We start from the raw sequence: 22940 nt of genomic DNA, 5'->3' as shown, positions 1-22940 counted from the left end.
AAAATCACTAAACTTTGAGTGTGTGGCCAGATGACAACCCTGGGTCCTTCCCTGGTAACATTGCTCTTTGATGGGTCTTAGCACATTTCAGCGTTCTTAGACATTCTCTATCCAGAGGCACTGTGACCTAGACTAAGGTGGGTGGCTGGGTTTTTGTCTAGCCTTTCACTGGAGAAAAATCCATCCAGGTACTGCTTCAGGCCACCTCTCCAGATAGTTCCCAGTGGCGAAAAGAACCAAGAGACCCCCTTGAACTCCCTGTGGGACCTGGGTAGTCACAGAGGGGAAAGGTGGCAGAGAGGTAGTTACATTAGTACCAGCTAGTATGGGCTGACTGTACAAGATTTGGATTCACACAGACCTGGGTAAATCTCAGCTCGGCCACTTACTAGTGGGTGACTTCGGAAGTAACTTGGCGCCTGTTTATTCATTTATAAAATGAGTACTGTTGTGGATTCTGCTGTAGTGCAAAATACTTGTAGTCCCTCCTTGGGGGAGGATTGTACTTACGTGTGCCATTGAGGTCATGTGGTCATGTGACCTATAGTGTCCCTCCCTGCCCTTTGAACTCATGAGTCGTGGTTATGTGACTTACTTGGGCCAATGAAGTTGTAAGAGTGAGCTCATGACACTCATCTCTTGTTCACCTCTATCATGACCCCAGCAACGCCCAAATGTAGGGCTGCTTGGTCAGCCTGGCTCCCAGAGTAAGGATGACGATGATCAGAGCCGCAGCCAACTTGTGATGGGCATGTGGCATGAGTGAGAAATAGATTCTATAAGGCACTGCATTTCCAAGGGTCATGCATCGCTGCAATACAACCTAGTCCATTCTGGCTGATACAGAGTCCTCATGTTTTGAGGACAAAATGAGAGAGCACCTGTAAAGTGTTTAACTACAACCAGCTGGCGTACAGGGTTGGAGCTGTCGGGATAAGTGAGGTTATGTTACAGTAGCAGATAACCCACAAATCTCGGTGACGAAGCACAGCACATGTTTATTTCTCACTCACACTACACATTTAATGTGGTCCCTGTTCTTTGTAACCATTCAAAGGTAAAGCCATCATCAAGATAAAGATCATGGTTTTATCTTGACATTTGCTTTTTCAAGACCCTAAGTCAGGAGGGGAAAAAAAATCTAGCAAACCACACTCAGGCTTTTCAAGTTCTAACTCAGAAGAGACACCAGTCACTTTCTCTACATTTCACTACACCTTCTTATGACTATGCCTAATTTTTGAGGGGACAGGAAGTGCAGATCTATCCAGTACGCAGGAGGAGGTGGGAAGCAGGACATGTGAGGTCAGCACGAAGACCTCCCTGTGGCCATTCGATGAATGGGAGCTGCTGTTAGAGTTACTGTTCATGATGACATTTAGGTTGATTCCAAATGGAGACAAATGGATGTGGGAATGGCATTCTAGGCAGGGGACAAGCATGTGCAAATGCACAGAGTCTTGAAAGGGCCAGCCTTGTTCAGAAAATTGCGGAACAGGTCGAGCATACAGGGAATTGGCTAGAGATGCAGTTTGGGACCACATTACAAAGACCTTAGAATTTAGACTTTAGCGTGTAGAAACTGGGAGCCTTGAAACATTTTAAGCAGGAAAGTGAATGGTCAGCTTTCAGTCCACATGAGGGAGGGGTGAGCCCCTGAATGCTGGTGGGGTGGTGAGGCCGGCATGAGAAGGGGGAGGGTTTGAGAGCTCTGAGAGCAGGTCAGCAGGACTGAAAGATGGACAGGCTGTGAAGGCTTAAGGGTGAGGGGTCGAGGATGACTCGACCTGAGTGGGAAGGAGGACGAGGGCCAGTCTCGGTTTCTGGAGAGGATGCCTAGTGCAGTGCTGGAGGTAGTGAGTAGCTAAAATCACAAACAACGGTAATATCTTGTTTGACAAGGTTGTGGAGCAACAGGAACTCTCTTACATTAGCTCTTTGGTAAATTCTTTGATATCAGTTACTAAAACTCCACATACACAGATCCCAACATCTGGCAATTTCCTGATGAGCATATACGCCCAACGGAAGTAAGTCCAGGCAGACCTTTATTCATCATAACCTCCAACTGAAAACAAGCTAAGTGCCCATCACAAGGAGGGTACATTGCAGTGTATCTGTACAGGGAATACTATAGAACAGTGGAAAATGAATAAACTACAGCTGCATGTATATAATAATGAGTGAAACTCAGAAACATAATGTTGAGCAGAAGAAACCAGATAGAAAAACATTCACACTCTATGATCCTACACAAAGACACCCACCAGCAAAGTTATACTGTTAGAAGTCGAGATGGGGATTATCTTTGAGGTGGAGAGGGTGGGTCATGAGGGAGGCCTTATGAAGACGGCAGTGGTCTCTTTTCCTGATGTAGGTGGTAGTTACACAATTTCACTTTCTCAGAGAGGTCCTCTCCACTCACCCTTTATAAAATAGACCCCTCCATCCATCTCCATCCCTGCGCCCTGCTTTCTCTTCTCACTCATCATGACCTCCATGTTACATGTTCACATTGTCTTGTTGACCTCGCCCCACTAATAGGTCAACCTCATGGGAGCAGAGAGTTTGGTCTGTTCTGTTCTCATTACCCCTGTGCTGGAAATGGGCCTGCACATAGTAGATGCTCAACAAATAGTCTTCGTTAATGAAAAACAAGGGAGGAGGCCGTACAGAGAGAGAGGTTGGGGTCAGGAGAACAGAGGGGCAGGATGTGCCGAGGGGCAGGGATGCCTGCAGATATAGGAGAGGAAGCGGTGGATGGTGTGAGTTTGAGTGGGGTGGAGGTGGGCACGAGCAGGGGATTGAGGGAGGGGCCTTGGCTCTGACGTAGGGGTGCTTCAGGAGAATGGAAGAGACAGTCCAGAGGAGCCCTGAGGGAGTCAGAGGAGACTGCATGGGGGTGCAAGGGGCTGAAGCTGAGCCTTGGGGCCCAGCAAGGTTCAAGACCACCAACTCCCGGGTCCCCAGCCTGACTTACAGGTTGACGAAAGGGGTGGATCCTTGTGTTCGGCCAGGGCAAGGCCCTTTTCACTGTGATCCAGGCATCCTGGAAGACAGGGTGGGTATTTCAGCGGCACTGCCAGATGGGGAGGCTGGGGGTGAGGGGGTCTCCCCAAGATCAGAGAGGCGAGGGTCAGCATGATGATGATAATGTCTAACATTCCAGAGCACCGATGAGGCCAGGCCCCTGCTAAGCGTGAACTAGGCACACCAGCCTGTGATCACGTCCATTTAACTGACAAGGTTGTGCTTGCCTGGGGCCCCTTCACGGTGAGGACTTGAACCCAAACTGTCCGGTTTCCAGTATCTGAGGCTGCAGCCACTTGCTACATGGGCTAGAGAGGTGAGTGGGGAACAGAGAGCAGGATGCTGAGTTCTGTTGTTAGGTGCGGGACACTTGAGCAGATCAGGCTGGTGGGTGATAGAGAACTGGATGTCAGCCTCTTTCACCTCCTGAGGGTCCTTGCGTTTACCTGGCCTTTGAACTGGATCTGCACACCTGTCCTATGAGGTGGACCTTGTGAGAAAGCTGAGGTGGGGACAGGTGCGGGACCTGTCCCGGCTCACTCAGCAACCAGGTGGTGGCGCTGGCAGAACCCCAGGCCCTTCCTGGGTCCTGCCTTTTCACTTATGCCCTCCAGGGTGCTGGGGCGGGGGGTGGGGGGGGGGAGAAACTTTCACCTCCTTATAGGTTCATTCTGGGCATTTCTATGGAATAAAAGCTCATATCTAGCTTCAGAAACTCCCTCTCACCTCCCAGCAAGAAACCTCAGGTGGCTTCCACCTTCCCCAGTCTCTCCCACAAACCCATCCTCCTACCCCAGCCCCTTCTGGACTCTCCTGTCCCCACTGCAGTTTGGGGAGATGCCTGGAGTCCCCAGAAAGCCAGTTGAGAAGAGGAAAGCATCACAGAATTGCAGGAGTGAGAGAGACCAGCGGCACCTCCCTCCTGTGGCTTGGACCACCCCCCAGTCTCAGGCCAAGGGCCCCTTCAGCTTTGGTACCCCTTGGAGGCAGTCTGAACCTTTCCTACTCTCCCTTTCCAAACTGGTTTTGCTGAGCACCTAGGAAAGCCTGCTGGTGTGTGTGTGGGGGGAGGGTGCTGGAGGGGGGTGTTGATCCATACCCAACACCTCTGACACACCCACTGGGGGCTGGGCTCCCTGCAGGCAAGGGGTCAGCTTGGAGGAGGTGGCAGCTCGCCAAAAGAGGGAACAAATAGCTTTTGAGCGCCTGCTCTATGTGAAGCACTGTGTAGGATGCGAGGGGGTGGCGGGTACACTTATGACTAAGGGAAGGGAGGGGGTAGGTTCCTGCCTGGCAGAGGGAGGAGGGACCCGCACTTCCCAGCCTGTTTTTGGAGCGTACCCAGCACTGTTTCTCCACTTTATCTCACCAGTAAGTAGAGAGGTGAGCATGAGAAGAGATCTCGGCGCTCTGCCTGGAGGAGGCCTACTACCTCCAGCCATCTCATCCAGAGTTTTGCCTTGTTTGTAGGGTGCTGATTCCCCCCCCCCCCCCCCCCCCCCAGTCCGTCCCCTAGCTTCTTCCCACGGGTCCAGTTTTGCGCTTAGGAGGTTCCTGGAAGTGCGTCTGCCTACCCTCTTTTACCAATGAACGGGGGCTCTTGTCCCTACTCCCCACCCCCGGTCTTCCGCCGCTGTGAAGTCTCCCATTCTCCAGATTCGCCTTCAGCCGCGCCCCGCTCCCTTCCCTGTTCTTCTGGTCGCCGCGGCCCTCGGCCTTGTGAGGCTGCCCACCTGTCCTCCCCTTTTCTAATCTCCCCACCCATGGGCCATACACAACTGGAGTACCTGGGCACGCAAGGTGACCCTCAAAGGCTCAGCTGACCGTGTGCCCCCCAAGCTGGCCATCTCCTTCCTCCCTCCCCCGCTGGCAGACCCAGGGACCAAAGGTGCCCACCCGCGAGGCCGGGAGCGCGGAGACGCAGCCTTTGCCGGGGCGCCGCCGTACCTGCAGGGTGCCGGGCTGCCCGCGCGCGCGGCGGGCTGCGCGGGCCGTGGGGGCGGAGGAGCGGGCGGCGCGAGGGAGGGGCCTGCGAGAGTGGCGGCGGCGGCGGCGGCCCCAGCCCTAGCAGCCTGGCTCGGCCTCGGCTCGGTCGGCGCAGCGCCGCGCGCGTCCCCTCCCGCCGCCGCCGCCGCCGCCGCCGCCGCCGTAGCCAGGCGCACCGGCACCAGGCCTCCGCCGCCGGGCGCACCGACGCAGCGCGCACCGCCGGCCGGGATGCGCTCCCGGGCCCCGGTCCGCCCCCACCCGCGGCCGCCGCCCGCCCGCCGCGCTCAAGCCTGACCGCGGCGCCCGTCCCGGCCGCCCTCGCCCGTCCCCGGCTGCCCCCGGTCGCGATGCCCGCCCCCCGGGGCCCCGGTGGCCCGCGCCCCTGCTAGGCTGCGGCGGCATGGCCCGCGCGCCCGGCGCGACCTCTGCGGATTGCAACGGTGTGCGGCGGCGGGGCATGCCCAGGGCACCGGGCACGGCCTTCAATGGGCGAGGACACGGACACGCGGAAAATTAACCACAGCTTCCTGCGGGACCACAGCTATGTGACTGAAGGTAACGTACGTGTTGTCTGAGGCCCCCTCCGGCCGGCCGCGGCGTGGGGATGCCGTCGCACCGAATGCCCTCCGAAGGTTTGGACCGCGCGCTGTGTGTCGTGTCCCCCCACCCCACCCTACCCTACCCCGCCCCGGGTCCGGGAGGGAGGGAGCCCGAGGGCGCCGGCCTCCGCTGCCCAGCAGCCCGAGAGCGCAGCGCCTTCCTCCGCGCCGCCCTCCGGCAGGTAGCTTTCCGCCCCCAGGCCTGGTGGCATCCTGAATCGGCCCTGGCCCTCATTTTTAAAAAGGCCACCTCTGCGGCTAATCTGGTGAAGAAATACCGGGGAAATTTAGTGGCTTAGAATACTGGGTTTGCCCTGTCCAGAGCCCGCAGAATTTTCTAGGCTGCCCACTCCCTGGAGACGAAGTGGGACCCGGGGGTGGGGGTGGGGGTAATCCATTGCCAGATTCCCCTAGAGGCTCGCGGTCTTCGGCCCCTCCCTGTACCTCGAGAAGCAGGGCCCCTTAGTGGGTGGGAGAAGGTGTCTGGTTTGGGGTTCATCTTTTATTCCTGGCGAGTTGAACTAAGACAGGAACAGCTGGCCCTAAACTGTCAGAATTTCCCCCCAAAGTGGGACATGCCACCCCAAACAGGCCCTGCATTTGAAATCCCCTAAATTGGCCCTACAGCCCAAGCCCAACCGCCACTCCGAGGCTGGTGGGATCTAGAGGGTCAGGGGCCCTCTCTTATAAGCCTGTAACTTCCAAGGGTCTCTCTGCTCCACCTTGCCCAGGGAGCGGTGGGGACAGCTCCTGGGCCGCAGCCGGGGGCCCGCGGAGTGGAGCCTCCATTGAGGATGGGGAGAGCTAGCCGCGGGGTGTCAGTGTGCAGCGGTGGGGACACTTGTGCTGGAGACCTTCCCGGGTGAAGCGGCCGTCTTCATCTTCCCTGGGGGCTGCTGGACTGGCTGCAGAAGTGTTTGTGGGTTTTTAGCAAGAGGTCCCCTGATGGGTGCCTCGGTGGGAGGGGCCCTGGGCATTGCGTGCCGCGGGACTGGTGCGCGTGGGAGCCTGTGTCAGGAACCCGTGTGGGCTCGGAGCGGTGACTCGACTCCAGGGTGCTGTCCGCCGCGCTGATGCCTGGCGCCGCCGGAAATGAGGCCGAGGAGCCCGTAGCCCGAGCCCTGCGGAGGCCTGGGGAGCACTGGGCCAGCGCGGGGTGGGCTCCTGGGCGTCCTGACCCAGGGGAGCAGAGGCTGGGTGTGTAACCTGGGCGGACATATGCCGAAGAGTGGCGCTCCCCGCTCCCCGGAGGAGAAGTGCTGAGTCACGCTTTGCTGATGGGTGTGTGTAGGGAGAGGGGGCAGGGCTGCTCAGGCCGGGTGAGGGCTCTGCCCCAAGCTAGGGGTTTCGGGGTGGGGGGTGTCCCCAGGCAGCTGAAAGCGGTCTTTTGTCGCCTGCCTTGGAGAGGCTGAGGAAGGATCAGCGTGTTTCCTGGTGTTCTTTCTGCTGGCAGCCTGCTGAGAGGCAGAGGTAAAAAGGCTGCTGGGTTGCTGGCAGGTGCCCCAGTGGTCTGGCTGGAGCCAGGAGAGAGAGGGGATCTTGGCAGGTCATTGTGGTCTGGTTTTCTGGAGGAAGCCTCCGTTTTCCCATCTCTACATTGAGGATGCTGGGACAGGGCACTGGGCGCCGTGATTTAAAGTATTTAAAAAGCACTGCCTGACTCATAGCGGACATTTGCAAACCCTAATTCCTTCTTTATTCTGTCTCCCGCTGTTTCTCGCACTAATTCACCAGCTCTTAGAAGGGAGGAACAAGGGAGAAGTGCATAGTTATCAGAGTAAGAAGTGATGATTTTAATTCTTCATTCATAGAACGCATATTTACCGAGTACCTACTATGTTCTGGTCAGTTTTAGCCCTGGGGACTGGACACAGGTACTGCCCGTGGGCAGCCTGTATTCTAGAAGGGAACGCCGTTATGTGGATGGATCTCTTTTCCCCATCTGTGAAATGGGAGTGAATAATACCATTCTGCCTAGAGGTATTAAGGTTTCTGTGAGGGTCAGATAAGATGGTGGATGAAAGAGCCACCTCGGAACTACAAATTGTGAACTGGCAGCCCAGGTATGTGGAGGACCCATTATGTGCTGATGAAGAAACTGAGGCGTGGCCTTTGTCCATGTCCCAGATTGAATGCCAGAGTGTGGAAGGCACAGAGCTCAGGTCCTAGGGAACCTAGGACCAAGATCTGAAGTTCCCGCCCTTGAGAAAGCAATAACAATAATTATTAGAATTATATGAGATTTCTGGCCTCCCTGCATGAAAACAGACTTTCACACTGTTGCATCTTGCCTGCATTTTGTGCTCAGAGCACAGAGTAAGTTACAGATTTGGATGTCAGACAGACTCGTATTCGAATCCTTCTTCTGACTCTTCAGGTGCTGTGCAACCTCGGACAAGTTACTAAATGTTTCTGGGCTTCACTTTCTCCCTTTAAAGGGAGGAGTAATAGTGACTCATCTTACAGGGCTGTTGGAATGATCAGTGGTTTTGCTAATTTAGGAAGCACCTGGCACAGTGTTTGGCCTGTTGGAAGCACTTAATAAATGGCACTGTTATCATTTAAAAGTATTGTTCCTGGAAGAGCTTCACAAGCAAATAATGGATGCTGGGAGTTTGTAAAAGAACCAGGCGTACAAATTCCTGTTCCACCTGGTCACTTGGTCACAAATACTCACAATACCCCAGTGGCTCTGATCTACTCCCTGTTCCTTAAGCAGGAAGTTTTTTATTTCTCTTGGGGTATTTGCACTGGTTACGTCCACTACCTGGAACACCCACTTCCTGCTCTTCCTTCTCATCCTTTAGGTCTCAAGTTAAATGTCATCTTCACCAGTGCCAGTCTTGCTTGAGTTCCTCAATTTCTTCTTGTAAAATCTCAAATACCTTGGGGAGAGTTTAGGTTTTGTTAGTCATTCACACCTTAGTGTGAATTAGAGCAGCTTTTCCCCCTCTAACTCTTAGCTCAGCTCAGCTGATTGAGGGCTGTTGTGATCATAAGGCATGAGTGCATGTCACTGTGGGGCACAGAGAACTTGGCAAGGATGGGTGAGTGTTGGGGAGAACAGTACAGTTGACAGTGGACAGTAGAAGGACCTGAGCCCTAGAGAAAGGGGCCCCAGGGATAGGAGAATGCCAAGGAGTCTCTGTTTAGGCTTTTCTCAAGAGCCAGATATGGCTCTAGGAAGGACTCTTCCTGGCTGTGTTCTCTTGCTGCAGCCCCAGGACTCAGCTTTAGGGTGGTTAAATAGACATTTTTAGGCTAGATTGAATCTACAAAATACATTCATCCTCCTTCATGCAGTAGCATTTACCAAGCACATCCTTTTCTGAGTCTGGCCCTGGGCAGGCAGTGATGGACCAGTGTACTCCCATCCCCCTTGCAGTGACTGGTCCCAGAATGGACGTGGGAGTCCTTTCTGGAGGTTGAGTGGAGAGTAGAGTGAGCTGCAGGAAGCTGGTCCCTCTCTTGTGATGGAACACAGACGCCTCCATTGCTGCTGGCGGCCGCCTTGAGACCATGGAGGGAGCCAGTCTGAAGCCAACAACACCATTGCTGGCAGAGCAGACAGTGAGTGAGAACTGGGGACGTTGGTGACATCTGTGACTCCTGGATTAACCAGGCCTGATGTCCACCCCACCTCTGGGCTTCCAGTTCCGTGAGCTGTTACATTTACTCATTGTTTCAAACTTTCAACCAAGTCTCTGTTACTTGCAGCCAGCAGTACCCCGACTCGTACAGCCTTTACTGACTGTCTGGAAAACAGAAAGGCTGCCCTGTCTCTCACGAACGAGATGCGAGATACAGAAAACCAGGAGGGATGCTGATTTGTTTGCTTTTTGTTTTAGAAATCCTCTTTGATTTCTTTCACGCGCTCAAGTCCAAGCTGCAGAGTTCTGATTTCCCCTCCTCGCGTTTCCAGCCAGAGGAGGTATCCCAAGATCTGGTGTCAGGAGATCTGCATTCCTGGTGGGGTCTGGAGACCTGCCTTCCCAGTGGGTTCCGCTCTGGGTCTGTAATCTCGGGCAGGTTTCTCTGAGCCTTAGTTTCTTCTCCAGGTTGCTCCTTAGATCACTTGAAACAAGGGACGTGCAGTTATTTGATGCTGTAGCGTCTTCTCTATGGACTCTCCACCGTGCTTCATGAATGGAATATGTTCAGTGAACTCATGGCATTAAATGGCTTGGTGTGTGTGATTGTGCCCAGCCCAGGGCCTGGGGCACAGTCAGTACTTAATAAATATTGTCCATAAATAACTATGTCTGTTCTTTAGGGGTTAGAGTTAGACTAGCCCTTAGAACTGTCATCAGACTGGCTAACCTAATTCCATCTCCACCCCCAGAGAAATTGTGCTGAGAGGGGAGTTATGTCTGGCAGGGACCTGAGCCAGCCCAGTAGGAGAGCGGAGAGCCAGCCTTTGATTTTTGAAATCTTTGTTCCTTTTGCTTCCACTTAGGAGCACCCCTTCCATAAGTTTGCCTGGGTTTTCACGAGCTCATGTTGTCTCCACTTCAGGGAAGGAGGCTGCTGTGGGACACTGGTGGCTGTCCCCCATTAAGTCACATCACCTCTCTGAGCCTCAGTTTCCCTGCATTGCTTCCTGCCCTGGGTTGTCACAAGGTTCTGAGGAGTAAAGACCATGTGGACTCCAAAGGTCCATCTTTGGGAAGGGGTTATTGTTTTCAGTTTCCCCAAACTGTCAAGAAAGCCAGACCTCACTTAAAGGTTGGTGCAGTCACCAAGTAGGGCTTTCTCATTTTCTTGCTGCAAGATGGAGATCAAGTGCTAATAAAATGTTTCCGCATCATCTCCTGGTTTTTACTTGCTACAGTTTTGGGGTTTTATCCTTAAAGTCAGCAGAGCTAAGGGATGTTTCTCTAAGGTGTTTAGGTCTTGACACCTGAAGCGTGGCTGTATGAAATACTGGGGCTTAAAGGGGAGGATTACAGAGTAACAGTGCAGATGAAGAGGAAAGACCAGCCTCTAGATACATGTTGTTAGCCATTTGCCACAGCTCCTGCCCATCTCTTTTAAATGCCCATGTCTGTTTTTAATAAAAGCTTTAATCTCTCCATATAAACCATTTGGAAGGGTACTTTTAAGTGTGAGGTTATAAGAATTTTCCAGTGCTTTGCTGCAGAGCTGGTGTCCTGAGTGTGCAACCCGTGTAGGTCCCATATTCGGAAGGACCAAGAACCCTGCGCTCCGTTTAATTCTCTGCTGTCCCCACCTTGAAATTTTTAATAATTGTATCTTTGGACCCGTGTTTTGTTAGTGACATGTGATGGGACAATGGAGCACACCTGTGAACACAAGTGACACATGCAACAAGCGATTCCGCTGTTCCTTGGCTTCCGTAACATGCTTACCTTGTGTCACTTTAAGTGTCATGGAGCTCCCCAGCGTCCTGGGGCCACCAGAATTCTGCGCATAGGCACCGATCAGCATGTCTGTGGTTGCGTAAACAGGGGCACTGACAGCTCGAGAGGCCACGCTTTCCTTTTGAATCAGAACTTGTTTTGAATGCAGAAAGGAGGCAATGACATTCTAAGAAGCATAAGGACCAAGGAACCCTATCATATCCTTTGTTACTCGTGTGACATCCTTGGGCTAGCTAATCAACGCTTCTGAAAACGATGGCACCAAAAGAAAGGGAAAGATGGACAACCATAGTTCCTGTTCCCTTCAACCGTCATTCATGGAGGGTGGAGGTGTGTGCCTAGAACGTGCAAGCGTCAAAAGGTGAAATAAAACGTGCAGTGTTCCCACTGCTCTGGTAAGAACAAGCTACGTATGCCTGTAGGAGCTACCAGATACGAATTGTGTAATTCAGGGATTCTGCATTCGAGTTCAGTGCTCTTCTGTTTGCATTTAAAGCTGGAATTACACAACAGAATGAGCGATACAATTCATGCTAATAATTTAAATTTTTTTTTCAATTGTCATTAAATAGCAAATAACTAAGACAAGTCATGGGAAAAAAACGAGGAAGCTTTATATTTTTGTACCTTTAATGATACTTTTCCCTGCTTTTTATCCTCTGCATTTTCACTTTGCACCGGGCTCCACAAATGCTATAGTTGGCCCTATTTTGCTGTAGGGAGGAGGCTGGAATTCCTGGGATGGTGGAATCCTTGGCCCCGCCTCTCACCCCCTTGGCTTTTGTGATTGGTGGAACTGGTGAGAACCTGTCACTCACTGGACAATTTTTCTCTGTTGGGCGGGGCTGTAGTATTGAAAGTCTCTGCTTCACCCCTACCCATGGGGCCCCAAGAAGAAGCCTATGTTTCCCTCATTTCAGAGTCCAGCCTTTAGACCTCTCTCTCCCCACAGGCCCAAGAGAAGGGGCAGTGGAGTAGGGTTCCCTAGCTCATTCCCTGCCGCGAGTTTACCATCAAGGAAGAAGAATTTTTTGATTTCCTTCTTGTCCATCTTCCCTGTGTGTTCTCAAGTCCTAGCAGGGAAGGGGTGTGTAACTGGTTACCTCGGCCCCGCCCCCAGATTCCACCATTTTATTGGCTGCACACTCTTCCTGTGATAGATGTCATAGTTCAACTCTTCACCCCCGATTGATGGATAACTAGGTTGTTTATTTTCTTTTATAACTAACACTGAGGGAAGGAATGCTATGTGTGTAGGAAGACACCCTATTCCCATCCCTCCCCCCAAATCTGGAATAATTTTCTTCAGAGAGAGTCCCACACATGCGATTTTACGTAAAAATCATGAACGTGTTTAACGTTCTTGACACACGTTGACAAATTTTACCTCATACTGATCAGTGTTAGGTGTTCTAATTGGTTTGACCTTTGCCAATATCATAGATGAAAAATATTTGTTTAAATTCATGTCTGAATACCAATGAGGTTGAACATTTTTCCCCCTTTGTTCAACAGACATTTACTGATCCCCCTTAAATGCCAGGGGGAGGTTAGATGCCAGACGTACAACATTGAAGGACAAGGTCATTCATTCATTCGTTCATTCAACAAACATTTCTGGAGCACCCACTACGTGCTAGGCAGAAAAGAAGCCCATGTCTCTGGGCAGGGAGAGTGAAGTGGGGGCGAGAGGAAGGAGGGAAGAGAGCTGAGGCCAGAGCCCCAAGGTTCACCAACATCTAAGGGACAGAGAACGAGAATTCTTGGTGGCCACCCAGGTGGGAGATAAAACAGGAAGGCTCTGGAGTCACAGATCGAAGAGAATCCTGGAAGGGAAGGGAGAGAGAGGGGGCTGGCAGGAAGAATGCTGGGTCACCCAGCCTTAAATAGCGTTGGGAAGCATCTCTCAGGTGCCCACACCCAGCCAGCACCTGGTTCCCTTGCATTCTATTTGGTGATGCCATCTCTCCATGAGCCTTTATAGTCTGCACCCCTAGTTCTCCCCATTGGCACGCAGAATAGGTTGCTCTCTGTGACCTGCTCTCCAGGATGTCTCCTCACCCACCTGACACCCCCGCCCCAGTCTTCCTGCCCTGGGACAAATGCTCCAGGCCCCAGAAGGCACCATTTCTAGAGCTCCACGCTCCTGGTTTCATTTCGTGGACACAGGCCAGGCTGTGTCTTTGAAACGTGGGCCCATCTCTCCCAGGATCTTGGATGCCAGTGAGAGAGTGGGCTGCCTCAGGATGGAGTCTGGAGTTGCTGAAGCAATCTGCCAGCCCCACAGCACCCTGGGGTGTCCTGTTAATTAACCTTGGTCTCCTCACCAGTCAGCCCTTGTGCAAAATTACTCACCTGGTCTTCAGCATTAAATAATTATGAAACGAACATAATAGCCATTATTATGATTGACCATTTACTGATGCCAGATGTGATACTGAGTGCCTCATATTATTGGATCCTCACAAACCCCGGTGTGTGTGTGCACGTGTGTGTGTTTCACCCCATTTTACAACGGAGAAAACGGAGGCTTGGACACTTGCCCAGGGTCACATGGTTTGTAAGGGGCAGAGCTGGGGTTTGAATGCCGGCCATCTGCCTGCAAACCCATCCTCCTAACCTCCACATTGCCTGGTTGTTGGACCAACAGGGAAGGGACAGGTGGCCCATTCACTTCTGGCTCTGCACCCGGCTTCAGAGGGTCTCGCAATTTGAACCCAGGACTGCCTGGCACGGTGCTAACGCTGGACATGTAGCAGCACGGCATCTCTCCTAGCCACACGTGGTGAAGGTAATCCACGTGGGTCAATGGAAGAAGGGATCCCCTCCACTGCATCAGTGGGGGGACGATCACAGTTCCATAGAGGACAGGTGCTTTGGCACTAAAGGGAGTGGCATTCACAGGGTCGGGAGTGATGGCGTGCTGAGACACAGATTTCTAGTGCCTTCCAGGCAGAAAGAACAGCATGTGCAGAGTTACACGTGCTTGTCCCTTGACAGCATCTAGGCTCCTCTACCTGAGCCCAGGTTGTAGTTGCCAGCCTGCCTGGGGACCAGGGCCCACCTGGGGCCTCTGTGCTGCCCAGGATGGCATTGCCTCCTTGCACAGTGGGATCCATTGTCCTCCAGAACCCTGGGCTGAATGGCACATTGAGGCAGAACAAAGGCTGCTCAGAGGTTCCGGCTGCCCCAAGCAGGGATGGGATCTCCAACTGCAGACCAGGGCCTCCTCTGAACCAGCCTGGCCTCCTGCATCCTCCCGCCCCCACGCCCTGCAGAGGTTGCAGCCCTGACGCCCGGGGCTGCCAGCCCTGCGCTCCGCTCCTGGGCACGGCTGTGAGCCTTTGGCAGGTTCTCCAGCCTCTGAACCAGTCGACTCATCCCTAAAGGAGGGGGAGAACTACTAGCCACGTGGGCTTTTTGTATTAAGGGCAATAATGTGCGCACTGCACTTACACCTCAATAAAAGGGAGCTACTTGTGTTGTCATTATCAGCTTTTGAATTTCCTTTTATAATTTCAATAACGTTTTAATGAAAACTTTCAAATATGTACAAAAGTAGAGAAAGTCGTATGTTGAATTGTTCCTCATCCATCCCCTCGCTTTTCAGCTGCTCTCAAGATTTTGCTGTACTTTCTTCATTTACTTTCCCATCCTTTTGGCTTAAGAATATTTAACTAAATTCAAGACTCCTGTCATTTCACCCCTACGTCAGCAGGCATCTCTGAAAGTACCACTATCTCACCAAATAAAATGAGTACGAATTTCTTTCAATCTAAATTCTGGTCCATCTTAGCAAGTCAACTATACTTCAGTAAAAAATAAACAAACAGGTTGATTGATTCTGGTTCACCTTAGCAATGTCTCCAGTTATCTCAAAAATGTCTTTTTATAGTTGGTTGGTTTGACCCAGGATCTAAAGTCCTGCATCTGCATTTGCTTGTTCTGTCTCTTAAATCTTTTCTGATCGAGATCAGTCCTCCATCCAGACTTGATAAAGACATTCGTTACTGTTTCGAAAGGATTACAGTTTCATCCCCACAGTCCGTAATCCCTTTCTGAATCCCAGTTGCCTGACGGGACCGGATGCTGACAGGTGTTTGCCTGGATCCTGGGAATCCCCTGGGCACGCCCCTCTCTTTTAAGGACCCCTCCTCCCCACTGATCAGCTGAGAGATCCTGGGCAGGTTGTTCAGCAGCGCGCACCATCTCCACCAAGACCTACCCAAACTGCAGACTCAGGAGCAAAAGGTTTCTGTTTGAAGACATTGAGTTATAAGGTTATTTGTTACACAGCGATAGGTAACTGGAATAGTCATAGATCCCCGAAATTGAATTCCCAGTACTGTCCGGCTCCTTCTGAGGCCCCTTGTCCAGCTGCTGTGCTCTCTCCTAGATTCTGTGGCTCCCTCAGGACCTTCCAGTAACTTCCTTCTTGCTTATGTTAGCCTGAGTCAATTTCTGTTCCTTATAACTTAAAGAACCTTAAGTCTCAGTCCCAGCCAGGAGGGGTGACTCAGCTCAGATCATAAGACAGGACTGGAACCTGGCCTTTCTGAAACATTGGACCCGGAGTCCTGCCTCATGAAACATCAGCGGATATATATCTTGGACATGCCTGTTTCCTCTGCACACAGCTCAGCACCTGGTACCCACCTGGTGCCCACTAGGTGCTGGATAAATGTGTGTTTGAATGACTGAGTGAACAAATGGCATGTCTTCAAATCTGACCCCAGAATAGTCCATTATTTTTCCAAATGCCACACCTCCACCCGGTGATCTTCACTTTGCACAGTTCCAATGTGTACAGATTTTCAGTCACCACAGTTTTGTTCAGTAATGCCAGTCCCCCAATCACATAGCCCAGATTTCAGCTACCACAAAATGGTAACTGTGAGTAATTGCATAAAGTAGAAACTTCGCCACTGGCTCTCCAGCCCACAAATCACTAAGTAAATAACAGATGAGTATTGTGATCTGAGACCAAGTCACTTCTTGCAGTGTCTGTCTCTGGTTGGTCCCTGCGTATCTGTTGGTTCACACATAGACAGCAAAGCATGTGGTGATGTTGCCTCCTTGTTTCCTGGTGATAAACCCACATGACATTTTACAAAAATGGATAGTCAAAAGAGGAAATTTGGCCCACAAAGTTGATGCTCGGCAAAAAAGAAATAAAAGGAAGGAGAAAAGTAATAATGCTGGCAGAGAAATTTGCATTGGATGTAAATGGAGTTATAGAGGAAACTGCTGATCCTGGGAATGTTGAAGCTGTGACCATTCGAGACTTATATGCAGCCAGGGGAACTAAGTAACTAAGTCAAGGTGAACTTATTGACATAAATGAGAGAAGTGCTTGTGACAGAAAAAATGAAGATGTCCCAGGGGAGGTGACGCTGGCAGCACACTTCATGTGAAAGGAACTCTTGAAGCCATTCCACAGTGTTGAACGTGCAGAGGATAGAATCTTGGAAGTGGATCTGAACTTAGAAAGGCAGTTCTTCAAGGCATAGGAAAGATGTTTGCCCAGCATCGCAAGTTATCCAACAAGCAGAGGAAGCCAGCACTGTTGAAACTAGTCTGGATACATTTTTTACAAAGAGATAAAACACTTGAATTCTCAATGTTTCTAAGGTTTTACATGACTGTGTACTAAATAAAATATTAGTTTTACTCTTTTTTTTATTACCCTCTACATTTATAACCATCAGTAAGAGAGTTTTTCATGTCTTTAAAAAGTTTTTTTTTAAGATCGTGGAACTTTTGTAATTTCCACATTGATTATTAAGATCACTTTGAGTGTTTCAGCTTGCACGGTCATTTTTAGGCTTCCACACAGTTGTGCAAAGTGAGGTCTCCCTGAACTCATGCCAAATGGGCAGTGTCTATCCTGTGTGGCCTTTCCACATGTCAAGGGCATGGTGATGTTAAACCATGGCTGGAGGATTGGAGTTAGTATCCTCCTTATTGAAAACAGCAGCTCAAGACAATTAGATAACTCAAATTCCTCACTGCAAAAATGGTTGGGCAGCCAGTAGACCACTGGGAGAGAGGCACTTCCGTCCACTGTTTTTCACTGTGCAGATCGCTAGCCAGCCTGTCTGCTTCGGGAATAAGCCATCATGGAATGAACTGGCTGAAGGAGTCAAGGGCTGAGCGATAGTGGTTCCTACACCAGCTTTCAATGTGAAAGGTGATTAAAAAAACCCAAAAAACCCTGAATATTTTCCCCAAGGAGCGGTAAGGCTCTTTATTGAAGCTGTGAAAATATAATCCGTCATCATAAGGTGTCCCATATTGTCATGCTCTGGGAGCTAAGGTGCATGTAGTTAAGATGCTCCTTGCAAGATTTTAATTTTCTTTATTTTATCTCATTGCAGAAACGTTTGAAAATGCAGAAAGTAGAATAAAGAGGGGGAAAAAATAACATCCTTGACTCCATTGCCCCAGAAACATTGTTCCAATTTTGTTATATTTCTTTCTTACTGCCCCCCTGTAGACTGTAATATAAATACAGTTGTTTCTTTTAAAATATTTAAGGTGCTGAAACATTCCCCTCTATTATTACAGACTCTGAGTAAACAGTTTTTAATGGCTGCATAATAGTCCATCATGTAGATTTAATTACTTATTCAGTAGCTATGTAGGCTTCATCCGCCAGCCTGGGGTTTGTTGCCTACAGTGGGTATGTGGGTGGGGAAGGAGGATACAGGAAAGAGCAGGAATAAGACAGCGCCTCCCTTGAGAACCTCTGGAACCAAGGAGACATGAACAGGTGATCATAATACAGTGTGATGGGAGCTGGGATGCAGTGGGGTCCTGTCATAGCCTGGGAGCAGATGGGCGGAGAGGCTGAGTCCAGAGCAGAGGAGCGGCTTGTCCAGCAGGGTAGTAGCGCGCAGGGGAGAAGGCATCCCAGGCAGTAGGGGTGTTATGGACAGAAGCTCGCAGGTGAGAAACAGTGTGGCTCTAGGGTTGCCGGAGCATTAACTTGTGGGTCTTGGAGCTCCTGGGCAGTCGTGGCGGATGAACAGACAAAGGGGCCTTGGTAATCTGTCCAGGCAGAGAAGAAAGAGGGAACCGAGAGTGACCAGAGGTCTCTGGGGAGATTAGAGTGAAGTGGGGGAGTGAGGGTCAGAGGGGGATGAGAGCACTTCCAGGAGAGGCGAGAAAGCCCCAGTGAGGTGCCCAGAGCCGGCAGTGGAAGGGGATGGAGGTGAAGGCGGTGGGAAGGAGAGGTTGTCGAGGCAGGGCTGGGGCAGCACGCATGGTGGAGAAAGGAGGGTTGAGCCTCCTCTCCTCGTCTCTGGTCGATACCAGCGTGTTCCCAAGGCTGGTAGGTGTGGATGACAGTGTGTAGAGGGTGGAGAGACCTCCGACTCTCGGACACTCATATCCCAACTTTGGGTGTTTTTTTTGTTTGTTTGTTTGTTTGTTTTGCGGTACGCGGGCCTCTCACTGTTGTGGCCTCTCTGGTTGCGGAGCACAGGCTCCGGACGCACAGGCTCAGCGGCCATGGCTCACGGGCCCAGCTGCTCCGCGGCATGTGGGATCTTCCCGGACCAGGGCACGAGCCTGCGTCCCCTGCATCGGCAGGCGGACTCTCAACCACGGCGCCACCAGGGAAGCCCCCAACTTTGGGTGTTTTAAATTAAGATATGTTGAGCATCCTTGAGAATGTACATTTTTTCTGTATTTCAGGTTATTCCTATCTCTGGCTATATGGGAATGCAATTTCTTCATGAAAACATAGGAGTGTTTTTAAAGGGCTTAAATAAGGATTTGAATATCATGTCTACTAAACTAAAAATAAAATGTATCAAAATTTTTCATGTGGTGATCTTTAAAAGAGTCAGTCCACATGTATAATGCAGCTCTGGAGTAATCTGTAGATTAGAGCAAACCCCTCAGTCTCTGTCGCTCTTGCTTTAAAAAAAAAAAAAAAAAGGATCAGTTTCAGCTCCAGTACATCGTGACTTATGGCTGTGATCATTGTCTCTTGATGTGTGTCTGATGGGTGATGGGGCTTTGACTGCACAGGAGAGGAATTGTGCTGTGACTCTTTTCTAGCGTGTACAGGTATCTCGTCTTCATGGTAGAATAGTAATGGTGACGGCCATGACGAGGGGAGCTGCCATTTCTTGACTGCAACGATATCATGAGACACATGTTCATGATCTCATCGGAACTTTATACCCACTATGGGAGGTGGTGGGAATGACCCCCTTTTATATCCCAGGAAACGGAGCCCCAGAGAGGTCAGGTCACACACCTAAAGTCACACGGTGTTGTCATGGTTACTACTACTACGCAGCAAATCGTTCTAAATCTTAGTGGCTTAAGACAACAGCGGTTTTATGATGTGCCCTGGATTCTGTAAGTCAGGAATTTGGGCAGATCTGTTCTACATGGGAACTGCTGCATCTTCCTTCTGGGCTGCTGGGCAGGCTGCTCTGGGGGCGCGAGGGTCCAAGACGGTTTCGCTCACGTGTTCTGTGTGTGGTGGGGCTGGTTCCCTGGGGACCATAGACGTGGCGTCTCCAGCATGGCGGTCTCAGGGCACTGGTTTGCCGGATCAGGTGTCCCAGGATCCAGGTGCGAGACCTGACTTGCCGACCTCCTCGGAGTCTCCCATCACCAGTTGTGTGACTTTAATTCTGTCAAGTCACAGGCTGGCCCGGGGTGGAGGGGAGTTAGATTCTGCCTTTGGATTCGGGACAGGCCAGGTCACACTGTGGAGAACAGATGGGATGGGAGACAGTGCTGGGACCCGCTTTGAGAAGCAGTCTGCTGCAGACAGCCGGCTGAGCCAAAATCCGTTCTGGGATGTGTCTGACCTTGAAGGTGCTGCACCTCCCTTGTCTTCCTGACCAGTAACAGGATGCAGAGGCCTTGTCCTCCAGACCGTTTCTCTGTTCAAAAATATGAAAAGCATCCCATGCTTTTGCCTATTTAAATACAGAATTTGGGACAATGTAGATCAACCTTGAGGTCATTATGCTAAGTGAAGTCATACCGTGTGATCTCACTTAGATGTGGAATCTGAAAAAAGCCAAACTCAGAGAAACAGGGGCTAGAATGGTGGTTGCCAGGGGCTGGGAGTGGAGGAAATGGGGAGATGTTGGTCAAAGGGTCCAGTTATAAGATGGATAAGCTCTGGGGATCTAATGTATAATCTATACATTATATAATATATAATCTATAGTATAATCTATAGCATGGTGACTATAGTTAATAATACTATATTATATATTTGAAAGTTGCTAAGAAAGTAGATCTTAAATATTCTTACCACAAAAAGAAATGGTAATAATGTGCTGGGATGGTGACTCAGCTAACAACATGGTGGTAATCATTTTGTAACATATAAGTATATTAAATCAACACATTGTATACCTTAAACTTATTCAGTGTTATTTGTAAATTACATCTCGATAAAGTTGGAAAAAATAAATACAGAAAACAAGAGGTGAGTAAAAGCTTTTTTTAGGAGGTAGACTAGATTCCCACAGACCCGCCTCCCTGTGTGCATCAGGCAGAAGTTATTGATAGAAATGGGGGTCAGGTCAGGGTGCACCCTGTCAGTCACTGTGCCACCCCGGCCCTTCCCCGCTGCACGTGTGCTGTGCTATGCGATGCCCACATCTGGGACGATGGCCTTGGGTGGAGCTGTGCTTTCCTTCTTGGCAGCCCCCTGTCATGGGGGGAAGACTGCAGAAGGGAACAGGTGAGCTAGCTGGGTTTTCTGCTCAGCTTGACTCTAATGACACACTGACCTCCTGGATCATCTTATTTGCCCAGCCTCGAGGAAGCAGTTTTATTGGAAACCGTTACAGCCTGGTGACCTGTCCCAGACACGGCCCACGTGGCATCCACCCAACGGGTAGTGGGGACCATTGTCTGAGTACATGTGATGGAAGGGAAGGAAGCCACCCTGCCATTTAGAGAGAGTGCATACGTGCCTGCTCCAGGCTGGGTGAGCGGTGTCCAAGCATTGTCCCTGGGGCAGGCACTGTCATCGTCCCAGATGGGGAGCTGGGAGCTCAGGCAGGAGAAGGGGCATGCCGAGTCTAGGGCTCTCTTCCAGTCTTGTTCTGAGTGAGAGGTGGCTTAGCTTCATCTTAAAATCATCCCTGTGTGTCCCAGGCAACGATCTTTCCCCTCCAGGCCCTTCTCCTCTGGGGGTGGGAAGGGGACATTGGGCCACATTAGAGGCTCTCACCAAGCTCTCAGCCTCAGAGTAGGTGTGTGGGGGGATTTCTTTCCTCTGGGTGTCAGCAAAGCTGATGGAAAGAGCCTCTGTCCTCCAGGCTGCAGGTCACAGGACAGGCGGGCACCTTGGTTTGGCTGCCGTGTATGGACTCAGCCTGCCCGCTCAGACCCTGGCCCAACAAATAGAGACCCCAGCCGTCAAGATTCACATCTTTAATTAAAAAAAAAAAAAAGCTCTATTAAGGTATAATTCACATACCATGCAATTCACCCATTTAAAGTGTGGGCTTTTTTATATATTACTCAATTTTTTAAAAATTGTAGTAAAACATAAAATTTGCCATTTTAACCATTTTTAAGTGTACAATTCAAGGGCACTAATTACATCCATGATATCATGCAACCATCACCACTGTCTATCTCCAAAATGCTGTTATTACTCAAACAAAAATTCCGCCCCTATTAAACAGTAACCCCCCTGCCTCCACCCCGGTAACCTCTGAGCTGTTCTCTGTCTCCATGAATTTGCCTCTTCTAGGGCCGCATATAAGTGCAATCATACATTATTTGTCCTTTGTATCTGGCTTGTTTCATTGAACAGAATGTCTTCTAGATTCATCCATGTTGTGCAATTGAGAAGGAGAGTAGATCTTTGAAAGCCCGAGCTTCTCTGGGGAGAAAACTCAATCATGAAGATGGCTTGGGTTTCCCTGGTGGCGCAGTGGTTGAGAGTCCGCCTGCCGATGCAGGGGACACAGGTTCGTGCCCCGGTCTGGGAGGATCCCACATGCTGCGGAGCGGCTGGGCCCGTGAGCTGTGGCCACTGAGCCTGCGCGTCTGGAGCCTGTGCTCCGCAACGGGAGAGGCCACAACAGTGAGAGGCCCGTGTACCGCAAAAAAAAAAAAAAAAAAAAAAAGAAGATGGCTTGTTCTGTGGGAGGGAGAGGCGGGGAGGAGGGACCCCACCGCGCACCAGCCGCAGCCCCGTCACACACGGCGTCCTCCTGAGTGGACAGCTTCCCAAAGGCCCTCCTCTGCCCCAGCCAGGGGACACGGTGGGGACAGATCCACCACCCACCCCTGCCAACCATTGCATCTTCTTGTTGTGCCTCATCTCACTGAACTGTGAAGAGCCCTAGAGGAGGGGGTGGTTCTGTCCATTTTACAGATGAGGGAACTGAGGGTCCCAGAAGTTAAGACCTCCCTCAGCCAGGAGGAGGCAGAGCCGGGGTACACTGGGGCTGGTTCCCGATACCGCAGGCACTCCGATGCCTTCGAACTCCACTCCTTCCCTTTGGGGGCCCCTCCCCCCCGTGCTTTGTCCCTGGTGCGTGTACATCTGTAGAGCGGACGGGCACCAAGGGACTCAGGTACCCACTGCCCATGCACAGTTGACCTGCCTTGGCCCCCCTCCTGCCTCCATATCTTCAGCTCTAAATCGGGGCCAGAGGACTCTTGGGGTCTCCTCAAGGGTGGTCTGAGTTAACACGTTATGTGCACCTGATACTCAGAAAGGTCCCATCAGATGTTTGTCTTTCTGCTGAGCAGTGGAACCAGAGAAGGAGGGAGCCACACCCAACACATCCACGCCTATCAGCCTCCCAGGAAAGGGTGCTCCAGGGTGGCTCCAAAGGCCTTGACCCTTGACTCTGACCCACCACAACCCCAGTCCTACCTTTTTTTTTTTTTTTTTTTTTTTTGCGGTATGCGGGCCTCTCACTGTTGTGGCCTC

At 51.0% G+C, this 22940-nt stretch overlaps 1 protein-coding gene and 1 long non-coding RNA gene across 2 annotated transcripts in view; one reads left to right on the top strand and one right to left on the bottom strand.

Moving 5' to 3' along the window:
- The window catches only part of LOC113626025 (uncharacterized), a 28698-nt gene extending 22567 nt beyond the window's left edge, over positions 1–6131 (bottom strand). The window contains exons 1-2 of the long non-coding RNA XR_003434994.1: positions 5584–6131; positions 2981–3049 (exon numbers count right to left, since the gene is read on the bottom strand). This is a non-coding gene — a long non-coding RNA (uncharacterized LOC113626025). The remainder of the gene's footprint in view (positions 1–2980; positions 3050–5583) is intronic.
- The window catches only part of PPP2R2C (protein phosphatase 2 regulatory subunit Bgamma), a 139021-nt gene continuing 121200 nt past the window's right edge, over positions 5120–22940 (top strand). The window contains exon 1 of the mRNA XM_027117031.1: positions 5120–5574. Within this exon, the coding sequence (XP_026972832.1) occupies positions 5505–5574 (70 nt within the window). The 5' untranslated portion in view covers positions 5120–5504. The remainder of the gene's footprint in view (positions 5575–22940) is intronic.

Source organism: Aethalodelphis obliquidens, unplaced genomic scaffold (assembly GCF_003676395.1).
Source record: "Aethalodelphis obliquidens isolate GAN/ISIS:26980383/991018 unplaced genomic scaffold, ASM367639v1 scaffold17, whole genome shotgun sequence".
Lineage (NCBI taxonomy): Eukaryota > Metazoa > Chordata > Mammalia > Artiodactyla > Delphinidae > Aethalodelphis > Aethalodelphis obliquidens.
Note: the sequence above shows the minus strand (reverse complement) of the source record. Positions and strands in the feature narration are given on the sequence as shown.